The sequence below is a fragment of the Sphaeramia orbicularis genome, chromosome 20, assembly GCF_902148855.1.
Source record: "Sphaeramia orbicularis chromosome 20, fSphaOr1.1, whole genome shotgun sequence".
Classification (NCBI taxonomy): domain Eukaryota; kingdom Metazoa; phylum Chordata; class Actinopteri; order Kurtiformes; family Apogonidae; genus Sphaeramia; species Sphaeramia orbicularis.
This window is the reverse complement of record NC_043976.1, coordinates 7,076,060-7,092,824: the sequence shown is the minus strand read 5'-3', so window position 1 is coordinate 7,092,824 and position 16,765 is coordinate 7,076,060. Positions and strand designations below refer to the sequence as shown.

The window sequence follows — 16,765 nt, the reverse complement described above, 5'->3', positions numbered from 1 at the left end:
CTTCACTCAGTCTGTTTTCCTGCTACTGTGCTGGGCCTGTGCTAATAAGCTGCCTGTGGGCATTCCAGCACATTAGAGCAGCTGAAGGACAAGACGGTTTGAGAATGTGATGTTACAAAGTCAAGAGGGGAGGAGGGGTTTTGGCAGAGGGGTCTTAGGGTCACACAGCTGTGGGATGATCTCAGCTGGACCTGACGGGGTAGGTTGGACACAGTTTGTGGAAATACACCAACACAGACAGAGAGAATACATCCCTCTAGATCCAGTCTGTTTGATTGCAATTAGTTTGACAGCAGATTCTCTAATTTTGCAGCAGTTTACCCACTTTCTTGTAGCAGGTTGTCAGACATTAGACACAACATCTGTTTAAAGTAGTGCACTCGAGGCATCCGCATTTGGCTAGATGAACTCGTCTCAAGATCCACCCGGCTCCTTCTTGTCTAAGTGCTGACGACCGTCTAGCCAGTGTTTCCACCAAATTCTCCAGTCCTCTACAGCTTTGGAGTGGTGCTCAGCAGGGAAACCTGCAAAGGTGACTTGTCACTTCAACACATAAGCTTCTCTGGGCATTTATTTTGAGGTCACCTGATGCAAAATACAGCTATGAATTTCATATTTCATGGCGCCACCCTATACTTAGGCTGAATATTTTGGTGGCGGGTCCATAAAAAGTACACTTGAAGCCAAAGTCGTACAGCCTGCTGCCATCTCAGTCCTCTGGCCTCGTAGTGTCAAGCCAACTGATATCCCATTAAATGTGTCTTTAAAACCTGATGGGCTCATAAAAGCTGAGCTAACCTGTTTAGATGGATACTTTAGCCTTTGGCCTTCACACCTTATTTAAGACTGACACTTCACCCTGTTTACTCTGAATAAAGATTGTTGACTCATCAGACGTTTCTGCAGCACGGCCCGAACACTCCACAGTAGAAACACACATCGAAAATATGTAATCGTAGGGAATTATTCTATTATGGGACTTGGTTTGCCTCACATGTGTTTTCAAACTGAAGATTTACTTCTTTGAAAATATAAGATTTACAGTCTTACAGTTCTGGGGGGATGATCCAGCAAATTAATTTTGTGTGTGCTTGCAAGTTTTGGCCACGTGATTAAGTTTAATCATTAGAATGCAGTGCAGCTTTGTTTCATTACGCAGTGGCACTTCTCTGAACTTTCTCTGATGTGTACACATGCATATGTGAGTGTGTTTGTGTGCTTGTGTGAATACATTATCCATTTCCAGCCATGCTCTGTACCTCTTCTTCCTCTCTCTCTCTTTCTCTGTCAGTATGAGCAAGTGCCTCTGAATCAATGGATTGGGATTACTGGCCTTAACTTCAAAGTTCATCTCTTTCTTCTTGGAGGGCCCTGCTGTCAGTCAGAAGCTCCTTTAGCTCCTTTCTTCCCAGAAAATAAGTTCTAGAAAAGTTGACCCCAGTTGAGGTGAAAAAAGTTGAGAGTGTCTGTCATCCATATTAATTATCGCTTCTGCCCATACTTTTGATTTTGCTATGTAAACATTGTTACTTCACCCCTAACCTTTTTTTTTGTTTGGGACTGTACAAAACCAGCTGAAATTTACTCAACATATTTTTCACAATGTATATTTTTTATCCAGAGCTGAGTCCAAAATATTAACACAGGGATCTATTGTATCACCAGAGTCACTACTTCAAGGAATGACAGAGCAATGGACATGGAATTTGTAGACAGTGAGTTAAGGTCATTTAAAACAAAAAATCATTTCATCTTTTATGAAGCTGATATAACCATGTATTCAAAAAGTGTAAAATAGCTGCTTTTAGTATTTTTTACAGTTCAGTGTATTTCTGGAGTTACTCTGTGCTCCTTATCTTTAATGCAGTAATGAATACAACTGAAATAAATGGCAAAGAAATTGTTCCCTCTGGGCTTACATTGGTTTAGGGTTAGATCAAATTTGACATTTTTAGAATTTATGTAACAATATTAGTGCTTGTGGTGTATGTAGTACCTTTATATGCCTATGTTTATTTTGATACTGAAATTGGGGATAGACGCAGAGATACACTTCTTAGCTGTATTTGCTGTTAGAAATGTCAAATTTCTATTTACAGTGAAATCAGAAACTTTTTGAGCTCAGTTTCTTTAAGGTACTTTTTCATCAAGCAGACAGTCGCTGTGACCTCCTGTCTGTCCTCCTCCCTGTCCTTTATTCCAAGTCAGAGCAGCTGCCATCCACCATACTGGATCAGTTGAATAATTGATACATTTCCGTCCTGCACCTGAGCATCCATCTTTTTTCTTTTCACTTTTATTTACTAGAATGCTATGTCCATCCAGCTGGCCCTGCCACAGCACTGCCTCAAGTCATTTTACCAATTCTCATTTCGACCCCTTCCTCTTGAAACATTAAAGTCACAGGCGCTATATTGGACATCAGGAGATTTACAAACAACCAAAAGCACTTTTGGTTCTTCTTTTGGTGACAAGGTCACACCTGTTTCCCTCTAACCACCATTAGTACATCCACGCTACATTACATGCAGAAACAAAAAAGGCCTTTGATCAGTTCCAGTGCATTTCCTTTTGAACCAAAACCGTAAAGCTCGACTGTGGAAAAAGCAGGGCACAAGGCGTCAGCAGTCTTTCTCTCAAATGGAGACAGCTGCAAGGCTGGTTTCCACACATGCACCTGTACTTTGGCAGTCCCTTAAACAGAAAACCAAAGCTAAATACAAAGGAAAAGCAACTGAATTAATTTATGTAGAAAAGTCTGTATGCAGCATATGTCTTTGAGGTAATAAAACAAATTGGAGTGAAGTTGTAGCAGAGGAGTTGGCGGCATGTGGTCTGGTACAAAAAGGGCTTTTGAAATAATGAGAAGTATACTGAGTCTAAAGTAAGCTATAGAAAATCATTTTGGACTCACTCAGCCAAAATATGTGAAAATGTCATAATATCTTTGCTCCAAAATAGTGGTCTTCCGTTACACAGTAAGAGAAGCTTGTGATCAAAGATATCCTGTGACAAAACAACATGAATGAAATTTCAGATGACCTTTTCACAGTTCTTATATCTACTAACTAACCAACCAACAGGAATGCAACATGCTGTGATCAGTGTGACATACGTTTATGTAGCTAAAAATACTCACCTGAAGCTGTCTTTGTGAAATTGTCATTTCTTACCCATGACTGAATCAACATTCTCCTCTTTCTCTTTATGGGTTTTTTTCCATACACATAAATACCACCATTGTGATATGGTGCAGGTCTCAGCCTAGCTTCATTATAGCAACATAGATGGGTAATGTACATTAATGTTTTCTTCTTGTATATTGAGGTGCATCATATGTTTTGATTCAATAAGTGTCAACATACAGTCTATATACATTGAACTTAATGTCATATCTAACTTTATGACATCTGTGTCAAACAGTGTGGTTGGTTGTAATGTTAAAGGATTGTTGAAATGTCAGTTTGTAGGCATCTGAAAGGGACAAAAGGAGGAACAAAAATTTGAAAAAAAAAAAGCCTGTGTTCCTCATTTCCTGTGAGCTGTGTTTTTCCTAGTTGAAAGCCTTTTGTGGCAGAGCTGTTTCTCCATTTCTCACACTAGGGAAGCAAAAGATGAACAGCACACAAGAGGCCAGCCGTGCCGGACAGCCTGTCGAACGGAGCAGCTCCACAGGCATTGACTCTTTCCCTTGCTAATCAGAGCTCCACGCTCCCCAGTCACGCCACCAGCATGGCCTAGGCAGACATCCCAGATGATGGCCTTTTAGGGGACCCCCAAAGACCCCATATGGGCTGCTTTTGAGTGAAAGGGTTCATGGTTAGATATGTGCACACACACTTCCAGACACACACTGCAGCAGCAGCCCCCACCCAGAAGTGGGGTTTTTAGCTGGCGAGGCGCCACTGTCGGTGCATCAGTCACAGGAGGACATGGGTGAAGTCAGAGCCTGACAAATCCAGGGTATTATCAGGCCTTTGTCCAGCCTGCAGCTGTCACTTACCAGGCTAGTGGGAGAGGATGAGGAGGACAGAAGGGAATTCATGACCTATCCCTAGAACCACAGAGGATTGAGGCATTCAGAGATAAAACACATGGGAAGTAAAAGAAAGAAATGAAGCTATGATATGATGCAGCAGAAGAAAAAACTGAAAGGAATTTTTATGAAGATAGAAAATGGAGAGTAATGCAGAAAGTGAAAGAAATGCAGGAATGGGGCTATATGTTCAAATGCTTTCATATGATTGCTGAAAAAATCATGGCAGATGGGTTGATATATGCTGATTTCCTCTGAAGACTCTAAAAAAATGTTTTATCTTTGTCCCTCTCCCCTTCAAAAATGACCAGCGGTAATGCAGATCTAATCTTTTTCTATCTGCGCGGTAGGTCCCAAAGGCTGTCCATCTCCCCAAAAACGCCTCATCTTTCTGTCTTTGAAATAAATGAAAGTCCACAGGGTGATGGAATAAAGATGAGCTAAGCCTTTGACTTGATGCAAGATTGCCAAAGGGCCCAACTTAAGAAGGCTGCACCCTCATCTGCTGCATGAAGATACTGAGGCCAGTGCAAGAAACCAGATAATCTGATAGAATTTCAATCAAGAGTGATCAGATAAGAAATAACAGACTGTCTGATTTTTAAGTCACACTGAAGCCCCAACAATTTGGCCTTTTTCATTTTAGCTGGAAACAAGTCTGTGGCAACTCCCGGAACTCCTGTCAAACTTGAAATTTTATCCTCAGGATTATAACATTGAGCTCATGATCTGATTGGTTAGGACTGCCCCCCTGACCTTATGCATGCCCATATGACCCCTGTTACACTCTCAGTGATTGGATTACTCCTTTATTGGCCAGTGGCAGTGTTTATGGGGCAGTACGACTTTGATCCACCAACGGCAGCAAATAAGAGGACTGCGGCATAGCTCGCATCCTCGGCCTAAGCCTTGTGGTTTGTTAGACATCTGCCAAATCTTCCTGGATCAAAGGATGACTATTACACAGACAGTTGTCCACATACCCCAAACTGCAGCTTTCGAGGGCTCATGACCCCTGTCAACATGTCCGGTTAAAAAACCACAGGTGGGATTCAGTGTCGCACATGTGTAAACACATGCGCTACTGACAGCAGTGCATTTATCATATGTATGTTGTTCAACCTGACAAAGCTGCTTTGGAAACATGCACTACACTTTATTTTTAAATCAAAGTTTGTAAATAAACTTTAAAGGTACAATCTCTATGATTAAAATAAAAACAATAACACAAACTAAGTGAAGTACTTTTACAGAAAATATCAGTGAACATTATAGCATGGTTAGGAATGTTTTGCAGTCACCTACCTTTATAAGCTACTGGAGCTGACGGGTATGAATTGTGCCAATACGTATAAAAGTTCTAACATTTTAAATTCGAGCTCTGCCATCTGAACCTGGACAGCCTGCTTTTATTGCCTCACACCATGTTGACTGCAGTGGGTACTGGGTGAAATCAGGTAGGGTAGTATAAAGAATGAAAAAGTTTGCATGTTCAAGAGATCACTGTGGATGAATAGACTGCACACATGACAGCCTATACAGTAGGAACATAGGTTTACATCCCAAATCAAACTGTAATATTGAGGCTGTCAGCACATGTTTTGATTATATTTTCAGTTTTCAGCTGCGGTTTGATCAGGTTTAGGCACAGAAAATTTGTCGACTACGTTTAGGACAAGATCCACAGTTTGGTTTAACTAGACCCTTTTAGAACAGCACAGTCAAACACTCACTGGTTTAAAGGACGTAACTGTGCAGTTGTAAAAGGATGGAAAAATCTGATGTCAAATTTCTACTGTCAGCTTACATTCAAGGAGAGCAAATGCCAAGAGGAAATACACTACACCTGCTCTATGGCTACATGTCAAACTTAGGCGCTGTCCATACGAAAACAGTTTTGGTCGTATCCGCAAAAGTTTTGTATCGGATAGGCCTTTCGTATACATGAAGCCAGTGTTTTCAGTCATTTAAACCGGGTCCCAGAGTGGATGAATTTGAAAACGCCGATTTCGTTTTCGTCTGTAAGACCAAACTGCAACTTTTCTAAAACGATGATGTCATAGCCCCACCTCTAACCTTTCACTCAAGAAGCAAAACGCCACTTCACAATAACAACAATGGCGGACTACATAGTAGTGCTAGTGCTACAGCAGCTATTGAGTTTATTGGAAATATTGAATCAAAATCTTCGGCTGCTCTTTCATTACAATGAGCAACAAACAACCATAGCTAACAATATTTACTAGTTGCTCTTGGATTTACTGCAGAGAGGGGCAGCCAAAGGGGCAACCAGGAGGAAATACTGGGCCCGGTAGAACCAAGCAAGCTTTATGCACTTCTCCATTTTTTGTGAGAGCATTACAATGCCATATACAGGCCTGGCATTTGTACTACATTGTTTTTAGTCATTTTCAGTGGTTTCATGTGGATGCAGATATTTCCTGAAACGACTGTGTTTACGGAGCACTTTTTTGAAGAAAAAGATCGGATAGGAAAAGATGTGGTTTCATGTGGACATGGCTTTAATCTATAAGAAAGAGATCGGCATCAAACTGGATTCTTTTACCTACCAAGAGTTTTTTTTCAGTAGTGGAATGGAATTGCAACACTTGTTTTTCCTTGTAGAATATTCCAATAGTAACAACCATGGTATTTCTTTTCATGTTGGACTGAGGAAACAGTGGCCACAACAGTGTCTCTCTGTGTACTGAGGTACAAAGTGGCAGAATGGACGGTCATGTTACCTTGAGTAGATACTGTATTTGTACAACACAATGTAATAGTGACATATCACAGTGAAAGTGTGATAGTTTCCTACTCACTTGACAGTTTTTGGTTGGTTCAGTTGGTAGGTTTGGTCGGTTAGGTTGGAGTCTAAGGCAGCAGAGGCAGAAGTAGAGCATCAGAGGTTCTATTGTTCACATGGGTCTGAATCCTTGTTGTCGGACGTGACTCTGCATGTCTGCAAATTCACAGATTGACCTCTCCCAATAAGACCTCAGAATAAGCTTTCACCCAAGCTATAAATACAGCAGTGGTGTGACTTTACTGAATAGAAGTGTCTGTAAAGTGAGGAGAAGAGGCAGGGTGAGTGTGAGAGTGCGTGTGTTGGTGTCTGTGTACTCATTTCTATTTTGTGTATGTGTGTTTGCATGCATTTGGAAGAGACAGAGCCAACCTGAGAGGCCAAATGCTGACATTTCAGCCTGTGAACACACAGATGAATTTTGAGCAAATCTCATTATACAGCACTGAATGAAGATGCTAGCTGTGAAAATGCTGCAGCATATGGATACTTTATCTTCCTCTGTTTCTTTTTAATTATTTTGCTGACATGAACCTATTTTCCATTGACTCACCTTTTAAAAAGATGACTAAAACACAGCCCTGTAAGTTCACATGATCATGAATATGATTGTGATGAGACCCATGACCTGTTTTCGTGCACAAACACACAAGTACTCATTCATATTCCTTCATATCCTTCCAACGCTGGCTGGGGTGACACATTCACCCTAATTACTGAAATGGTCTGCCGACGTAAGTTGCTATCAGTTTTCCCCTCATCCTTTTCTTTTAGCTCATGTTCTTCAGGTCTATTACAGACGTCGATGTATTCAGTGGGGAATTTATAAGCAGTGACACCTGATGCATCGACAACGATCCAGGTACTAATTATGCATTGAGGCTTTGGGGGGATGTTAGAGAAAGCGGGCACATCCATCTTCTTTATACATGAAAAGAGGTGGGCTCCCAGCTGTTACAGTGGTGTCAGTAATACTCTGCGGCCCTCGTTCACACTCTCTCCTAATATTTAGTTTTCCAGCTCTTTTTTTTTTCTGTACATATGAGTATATTTACACTGGGGAATTCCATATACACTTTCCAAGAATCCCATCCACTGAGTACCCCCACGGTGGGTGGAGAATTGAGAGGAGGAGACCCTGCAGATAATCTAGATATTGCACAGGCATCCTTTGAACTGCCATGACAAATTCAACCCCCACTCACAGCCCCTACTCAATGCAATTTCCATTTGTAGCACTTTGAAAAATATATTAAAGTGCCGTGCTGCTACTTCTCCAATTTGCTGGAAATCTTGTCTTCTCTGATCTTTTTCCATTCCACTCTCCACCGCTTCATCCACCACATCGAAGCAGATCTCAGGCCATGTCTCATTTAAATTAATGCTTCAGATGGTGAGAAAAGGGCAGTGGGTCGTATTGTGTATATGGACTCAAGTAGTCTTGTTTATAGCCAGGGTTGTGGCCCTTTTTCTAAGCCGCCAGCTGGTTACCGCTGCCCCCACTGGTTCTTGGAGCCAAATGGTGCATGTTTGAGATGCTGATGCTAGCAGTGACCCTCCCTGGAGGGTTAAAGAGAAAAATTTACGAGGCTGTTTGTTTGGAGTCAGACCAGTCTTCTTCTCTTTGACCAGCCTAAGGGATTAAGCTAATTGCGTGCATTGGACTTGTCAGATATGTCTGTGGTCATTTCCTACTGCCTTATCAAACCTACAAGCTGAGATGATGGTATGTACTGCACATCACTGCATGTTTTAGCAGGAGACAGAAAACGTGAAGGAAATTCATTCAGAATTGCAGATGTATCCCTATTTTTTCTTCTCTTGTGCTTGCTGTTTGTCTGCAGCTGAGGCCAGACACTTCAATTGTGAAATATTTTTGGGATACCTGGAAACTAGTGGTGTGTTTTTTTGGCATCAACAAACTGATGAAATTCAACAGATGCACTGTGTTTATATGGAACATGCACTGGTAGTCACTCAAACTCACTTGCACCTTTTTTTTAATATCCTATTTGCTGCATTTAGGTTTTGTTTGGTAAAGATTGTAGTGTCCTGTGCTTCATTCTCTTGTTTAAGAGGCTTATCCTGGTTTTAGTCCTATTCTTGAACATAAATCTATTTTTTTGTGCAGGTGTCTGTGATGTTTGACCCAGAAAACAACATATTTATCAAATTTTCCTGTAACCTTTAATTGATTCATTTGCATGTGGCTACTGAAAATTAGCTCACTTTGGGTTTGAGGGGGTTTAGCACTGTTAAGTGGTAACACCATGTTGCAGATTTGGCTTATCGTCCTTATGCTCATCAATGGTAGGTGAGAGAAAAGGGAAATATTAAAATGGTTCCAAAGTATTTGTTGAGAAACCAGCGTCCTGTAGATTTTTCATTACAGACTTTAATTAATAGGTCCATATTTTGATGCTTTGCCATGTCCAAACCTCCAATTATTTTTTCATTCTGTCATTACTAAAATCCACATCTTTGCCCATTTGTGGCTATTATAGGCAACAGCACCCCCATGACCCTCTCCAACACTAAGCAGTTCAGAAAATGAACAGATGAATGAATTACTGAAAAACAAAACTCAGAAGTAAGTCACTACCACCATTGTTTGTGTTTCTGTTACATCACTTGGCCAAAGCTAAACCTGAAACTGAGAAGGAACATTCCAGCTAGCATAATCTGGATTTTTCAAAACCAAAATAAGCGCTAAAGGTTTCTTAAATTGGGATATGATGTTTCGACACACAAAAGAATACTACACAAACCATGTCATAACCTGGCACTTGAGCTTGGACTGTAAGTGTTGTCCATTTATTTTCTTCCCTGTGATATAAAGACCATACTGGATTAATTTAATTTCTTTATTTATTGCATATGCTATTTAAGTGTTAATACAGAGGGAACATTGATTTTATAATGAACAGTAATAGAGGGACTTCACAATCACCCCATAACCTAAAAGCGTAAGCCACCTCACACGCCAATGAGCCACTTAATTGCCTGCATCCAGATAAAAGGCTCTAATGTAAGCTCCCTGTGCTCTCATACACATAAAGCTATAGGAATCAAATGGAGTATAACTAATACAATTGATTTTGATCAGACACTATGAATAACATGATAACCATGTCTCGCCAAGTGCTACCCAGGGCCACGGCACAGAGATCCCTGCATCCTTTATGAGCTGCTATTTATTGTGCTTTTAATGAAGCTTGATTGGCAGGATGTCCTAGTAGCCATTATCATCAGAAGGATGTACTCATTCTAATCTGCAATTATCACCTTAATTGCACCCAGAATCCTCTGGGCCCAAATAAGCAATCACTTCCACCACTGACCTGCTGGCACCTGCAAGTGCTACTTTGGAGGACACACACAGTGACAGGTCCTTGTGTCAAGTGTCCATTCTGAAAAATGTTTTTGGCTTTGTCTTTTCTTTGGTGCTTGTTTCATCCGCCTCCTCCTCACTGCTCCGTGTCTCTCTGGAGTTTAGGGTTTCTTTGTCCTGGCTGACTTTGTTTCCGTCTCTTCTCTCACATGCTCTTGATTAACCTTTCCCTTTTCTCTACTCAGTGTGATCCCCGAGAACAGCCCTCTTGCCTTTATCTCCCATTCCTTCCTTCACCCTATCTATCCCACTCCCTATATCCCCGAGCTCTGCTCCACTCCCAGCACAAATTCCTAACCTTTGGTCACTTTTATCCCTGTGGTATGCATAAATGCAGGCCTATTATCAAGCCAGTTGTCTCATCATAATTATGCGTTTTGTCATGTGCTGCCTCTGTAGCTGGTGATAAAAGGAGAGCCTGATTAAGCTGAGGGAAGGCTATTGATTCCTATTGACAGGCCCCTCAAAGCCCTTTAATGAAGGGGATGTAAATGAGGGTTTTCAACAGTGTTTAATGACTGCGTACCATAAAAGGCCAATGGTCTCCTACAGTCTAAAAGGAACATGCATCACTCACAATGGCGCACAAGGGACACTTTCAGTTATAGGGATGTGCAGCAGCAATGGCTAGGAAGGGAGGATGGGAAGACAAAACATGTTGTGATGTCAGTTAGGTATGCAACAGGGAATCATGGCTGTCAGAAGAAGGGAGCCCCAGTACAATTTAGAGGGGTGTGAAGTTGGTCAAGTGAATCATTTAAATATGAGAAAACATCTGTAACAACATGTTAGCAGGAGTTACCCACATGGACTTATTTCTGAGTGTAGGAAGAATGACCTCCAAGTAAACCCCAACCTACAAAACAGTGATCCTTAAGACTCATCTGTGTTTTTTCTCTCACAGCAGTCAAATGACTCCCAGCAACCATGACCGGATACAGAGGCTGAGACATGAGTTCCAGCAAGCCAAGCAAGAGGAGGACCTCGAGGATCATCGACACACCTACAGCTTTGACCAGACCTGGGTAAGTGGGATGATACAAGCCACGCTCCATCAGAGCGACACTGAGCTGCACAGGCCCAGTAACACATAGTCCTGAATATCCTACATGTTCTGAAACTATCTCCAAGGCTTCCAAGTGCTTTGTGGATTCCTTCAACTCAAATAACTCCATTCTTATAGATGTAGAATTCAATCTCAGTCTGTTTTTCTGCCTGTCTGCTTGTGTGATGTGTCAGGCATGAAGCTGCATGAGGCAGAAATCAGGATAAAAAAGGTATTATTTTAAAATGCAGAGGAGAGCAAGCTTCTACACCTCTTTCTTCTCTGTCCAAATCTGAAGACTAGTTTGAAACTAGATGACCTGACACTGTTTCATACCGCTGTAAAAAGTGAAAATATATATCACTGTTATGGGAGTTTGACATTATGTTATCAATCACATATTTTACCCTCCTAAATCTCTGGCAGAATAAAAAACAAAATCTGTTTTTTGTTTTGTTTTTTTTTTCTTTTTATCTGAATTGTAATATTTTTTCTCCAAAGATGCTTAAACATACTGTGCACAGAACCTGTAAATATGAATGTCTTCTGTGATAGTATGAATTTCAGCTCTTTTCTTTAGCTCAGTGTAGTGCCTCTGATTTCTAATCAGAGATGGTGTAATGAAGTATTTGTGTTTTTTTTACTGTAATTTTACAAATCAGCTAATTAGTCTTCATTCAGTCATTAGCTCTGAAAAAGAATTAGCTAACTTCAACAAACATACTCACACCACAGAAGAGAATCCCAACACAAACATCATGTATAATTCAACTAAAGTCCCAGAAAACTAATAGCTTCATTATGCAGCAAACTTTCTTCACAAAAATGCAGAGAAAACCTCAAATTGTGTTTTCATAGAGCATAAATATTAGTTCTCTATGTTCCTCTTTTACTTTAACATAATCCACATGTACCCAAGTGACATAATTATTCTGGACTGACCAATAGAGATTTGATCTCAAACCTAATAGAGGCTGGGGTCTGTAGGTCTAAACAATCAAAAAATTGAGGAAAAGAAAGTTTTAGCTTCTTTTGTGTAGATTTTAGAGAGGTAATTTACTTTTACATGTGTACAATTTTACAGTTTTACTACAGTTTTTGTATAACTTTATTTAAATAAAATAATGTAGATAGTCTATTTCTACACATCTGACTCATGTCCTTAAATTTTGCATATGTTTCATCTCAACATCTGCCGCAATGATTTGACTAATTTTTGGGTTCATTCACCCTTTTACCTGGAACTAACACTAATTATCCTTTTTTTATGTTGCTCGTGTCCTGAAAACTCCTATGCATACTTTAGAGTGGGTACATATAATGAAAAAGTATTTGGGGGGGGGGCTGAGCCACACAGTTCATTTTAATTTTCATTAGACTTGATTAAAGGGATTTTCAAATTAAAAATTTAAATTAAAATTTGAGAACAGGTTTTTTTTTTTTTTAGTCAGTCTTCTCTTTCTTGATTGATCTATAACAACAATGGGATTTCCTTCTTATAATTGGAAAAATGTAATCAAGTTAATCCCTTTGTTAATTCGCATAGACTTGATTGATCTCATATCCTTCTCTGCTGTGCATGAAAAGTTTAACTGTGCCTGGAGTTTGAGTAACGAACCTTGCGTTGTGCCTTCAAGAGGAATGTTTCCATCATTAGTACTCATAACATAACTCATACTAATTACCTCTTCTGGTTTGTTTGGTCTGATATAACTATTGGTAAATGGTCATCACCCATCATTTAATTTTAGCCAAGAAAGCCGCACTTTTACAACTGAGGCAAGCCAAGCATGTCAGAGGTCAAATATTTGTATATTTGTTGGTGTAATGACCTCAGACAGACGGGGCTTTTTTGTTCTGTGACTTTCCTGACCTGCATGTCAAGGAAAAACAGCTTTTTTTTTTCACAAAGAGGAGCTATTTTCTAAATTACAGGTCAGGGTGTCAGTCCTGAAGAGTTTAAGTGCTTGGCGTCCAGTTCTCTGGATAATTATCAGTGTCAGTTTGTCTGTTTAATTGTTTTAGAGAGGAGGTGTGATCTGTTGTTATTCCTACTGTCTAAATGAGTTCGGGGTAGTCGTAACAGCACACTTCACATAGTGTTGTTCTACAGAGGAAGGCAGATGTTATTTGCTCTGGATTTGTCTTACTGAGAATCACTGAAAGCAGACATCTTTTCCCTCTATTTTCTTAATCGCTTTCATTCCATTCTCACTGTCAAAAGGAGATGTTAACTGTTTGTTCAGCACTAAGCAGACTCAGTCCTTCTCTTGGAGCCTCCGAGCTCCTAATTGCCTTTGATTGTTGACATTGTTGAGCATACCCCCACTGTTCCACTGGTAATAAGATATAGGCTCGGCCCTGGAGTATTGAAGTCTATTTTATTAGTCCTCTTTCATGTTTTTTTAGTCGTCTGAACAAGGATTCACAATGGCAGAGCTTGTTAGGAAAGATACAGGCGCGTACCCATGCTTTCCGTTGACACTGATTAGAGGAACTCGAGGGAAATCCTGTCTTAGTGTCATGCAAAAGCAAAATGGATATGGCTCTATTTAAGTCAGACAGGCCAAGCATTTTGATATGAAAACCAGAGGAAAATGTGGGAAGAAGTGAGGTTGCAAAAACACCAGATGACGCATTTGGTTGTTGGAATAAAGAAGAAAGTGGGGTTGAAAAGTGTTGGAGAGTGAATTATGTTCTAGCACACAACACATGCACACACAATACTGCCCCTATAGGTTACATGAGCTAAACATTAATAATGAGTTTTTCTTTACTTTCTTTACCAAGCCTTCACTGTATATTTTTAAACTAATTACGAAGTGGAAACTCATTATAATTCTCACAAAGTTCAGGTTGAACTTTAGCTGTGAGAATCATCAGTGTAGGTGGAGGCACGAGTGACGACAGATGCATTTTTAGAAAATGTTTTGACCCTGCAGTAGGCTGAAAAACACAACCTTTTGGCTACATTGCATTCCAGTTTATGTGCTGGAGTTAATATCTTTTTTTCTTTTCACTGCGTGCCATTGCTGGATGCCATCCACAGTGAATAAAAGAAAAGCCTCCATGACCCATACTTTCTTTGTAAATCAAACCATCCAGAAAAAAAAAACGCTAAAATGCTCAAAAAAGGCAGTTAAATGGCGACCACATCAAAGTCTACTGGGTTGCACTTTGATGCACCCTGTCCCTGAGTACCCAAGGTTACATCGTAATGGCTTCCACACAGATTTACAAGCCAGGAACTTCTGTGTGCATGACATGGCTTTTCACATTTATAATGCATGATAAAACAAACAGCAATGGCAGAGAGTTGCTCCAATATATATCTGGAGATTACAAATTAGTTTTACCCTTTCACTCATATCATTACTGCTGTGGACAGTTGTTGAGGAGCCGTTTAGTGGTTTAAGACATGTGACTGCATATCAACCACTGGAGTGGACATTACAGAATCACTGCATTGACTTCTACTAAAATTATATTCAACATGGGTGGACGGACAGCAAAAATGGTGACTGGTAATCTTGCCAGTCCTTATTTTATAGTACATAGTTGAAAATAGTCTCTAGTAAAGATTTTGAGAAAAAAGTATATTTAGTATTTCTATTCTAATCTATTTTATTATTGATATTTGACATTTACCTTTTTTCCCCCATTAACCTGAACTGTATAAAAATGTGAAAATTACTTTTTTGAAATGTTGCATCTGAAATACAACTGCATGCTGCAAAACAAAACAATGTAAGACTGTTGGTTTTAAGGTAAGAAGAAAAACAAACTTTATATTCCAAACTACTATCTATTTATTAAATATCATATCTAGATATATTCATAATTTTGTCAGTCACATCCTCCAGACCATGGGTCATGTAGTAGGTCACTGAAACAGTCCAACAGTATATCTGTATTAGCTGTAGAAATAGTTTTGGGTGTGTAACATTAAACGTCCATCATACCAAGGTCCAGGTACAGACAGAGCACATGGATCAGCCTGAAGTGTGAGGCTCCGTCCCTGTGGGTCTAACCCCAGACCGTCTCTAGGGTGTCGGGGTCCGGGCTCAGGTATGTCTGCTGTGAACGGCGGTAATGACAGCACTGAGGTCAGTCCTCGAACCCCAGCTCCCCCCTAATGGAATAATGACCAGGACACGAGAAGTCCTGTCTGTCATGTCGCCCCCCCCCAAACCAGTGCACACAATTAGAGCTGGCATGTTTTCTCTGCGTCCCTCCCCACTGCTCTGTGAAAGGGGATTTCCAGATGTTCACCATAAAGTCTATGTATTTTCCAAAGAGTTGCCTTTTTCTCTCTCGGTCTCTGTCTGCGGTAATAAAATCAATTTGTGCTGTTGGGTCGGACCATGACCACACAGAGGAGTGTGAGTGCCATGCTGGTACTTTGGACCGTACACACCAACGGCAGCTTGTAAAACCTTTATTTATGTGAATTCTTTGGATTTTATTTTTGAGCTATTTGGCATGAACAGAACTACACACAACATGTGCCTCCAGAAACTTGTGTAACTATCGGTGTATTTGTGCTGCATGTGTGTTATGGGAGGTTTGATTGCACTCAGTTAACCTTTTCCTATGTGATCATCTAGAAAATAAACACTTCTGGCCTCAGACGCTTGACTTCCTAGAGGGTAAGAGTCAGAGGTGAGCAATATACTGTAGCTCTGGGAAAATGAAAATAAACGATGGAAAAATGTGGAAAAATATATCATTTTTCCAATACAAGTGGTATTGAAAGAATTGTAAACTAAGTGGTACATCAGTGGCTGTGTTTATATGCACAAAATATTCAGTTTTATTTTTCATATCTTCCTGAGACCCAGCAATGCATTTTGCAATGTCATCTGTAGACAAGAGTTTAACAGCTTTACTTAAAAAACAAAACAAATAAATAAATAAAAATGCTGTCCATTGCAAAGCACATTCCTTAAAAAAATTATAATACAATAATTATAAAAAGCAAAAAATGTATCTGAAAAAGCTTTTGCATTGTGCTATGTTCAATAATGGCAATTATTTTTATGTATAAAAGCCAAAACTTTTGCTTACTGGGGCGGCCGTGGCTCAGGAAGAAGAGCAGGTCGTCCAACAACTGAAGGGTTGGCGATTCGAATCCCGCTTTGTCCTAGTCATGTGCCGTTGTGTCCGTGGGCAAGACACCTCACCCACCTTGCCTCCAGTGTTACTCACACTGGTGTATGAATGTTTGCAGGTGGTCGGAGGGGCCGTTTGGCACGAATTGGCATCTACACTTCAAATGTGGTGGCTACAAACGTAGTTTACCACCACCAGAGTATGAGAGCAAGTCAATAATGTAAAGCGCTTTGGGTGCCCTGAAAAGGGCTATAGAAATCTAATCCATTATTATTACTGGGTCTCAGGAGTTATAAGTTATTTACATTTATCATGAAAATTAATATGGCAGTAATATTCCCATTGGCAGCTGTACATACACGCCTGTGTGATGTA

General features: G+C 40.2%; 1 protein-coding gene across 2 annotated transcripts in view; it reads left to right on the top strand.

The window, feature by feature from the left end:
- The window catches only part of pard3aa (par-3 family cell polarity regulator alpha, a), a 426,578-nt gene that overhangs the window by 389,711 nt on the left and 20,102 nt on the right, over window positions 1–16,765 (top strand). For both annotated transcript variants that reach the window (XM_030123467.1, XM_030123466.1), the window contains exon 22: window positions 11,138–11,258. In XM_030123467.1, coding sequence (XP_029979327.1) covers window positions 11,138–11,258 — 121 coding nt within the window. The remainder of the gene's footprint in view (window positions 1–11,137; window positions 11,259–16,765) is intronic.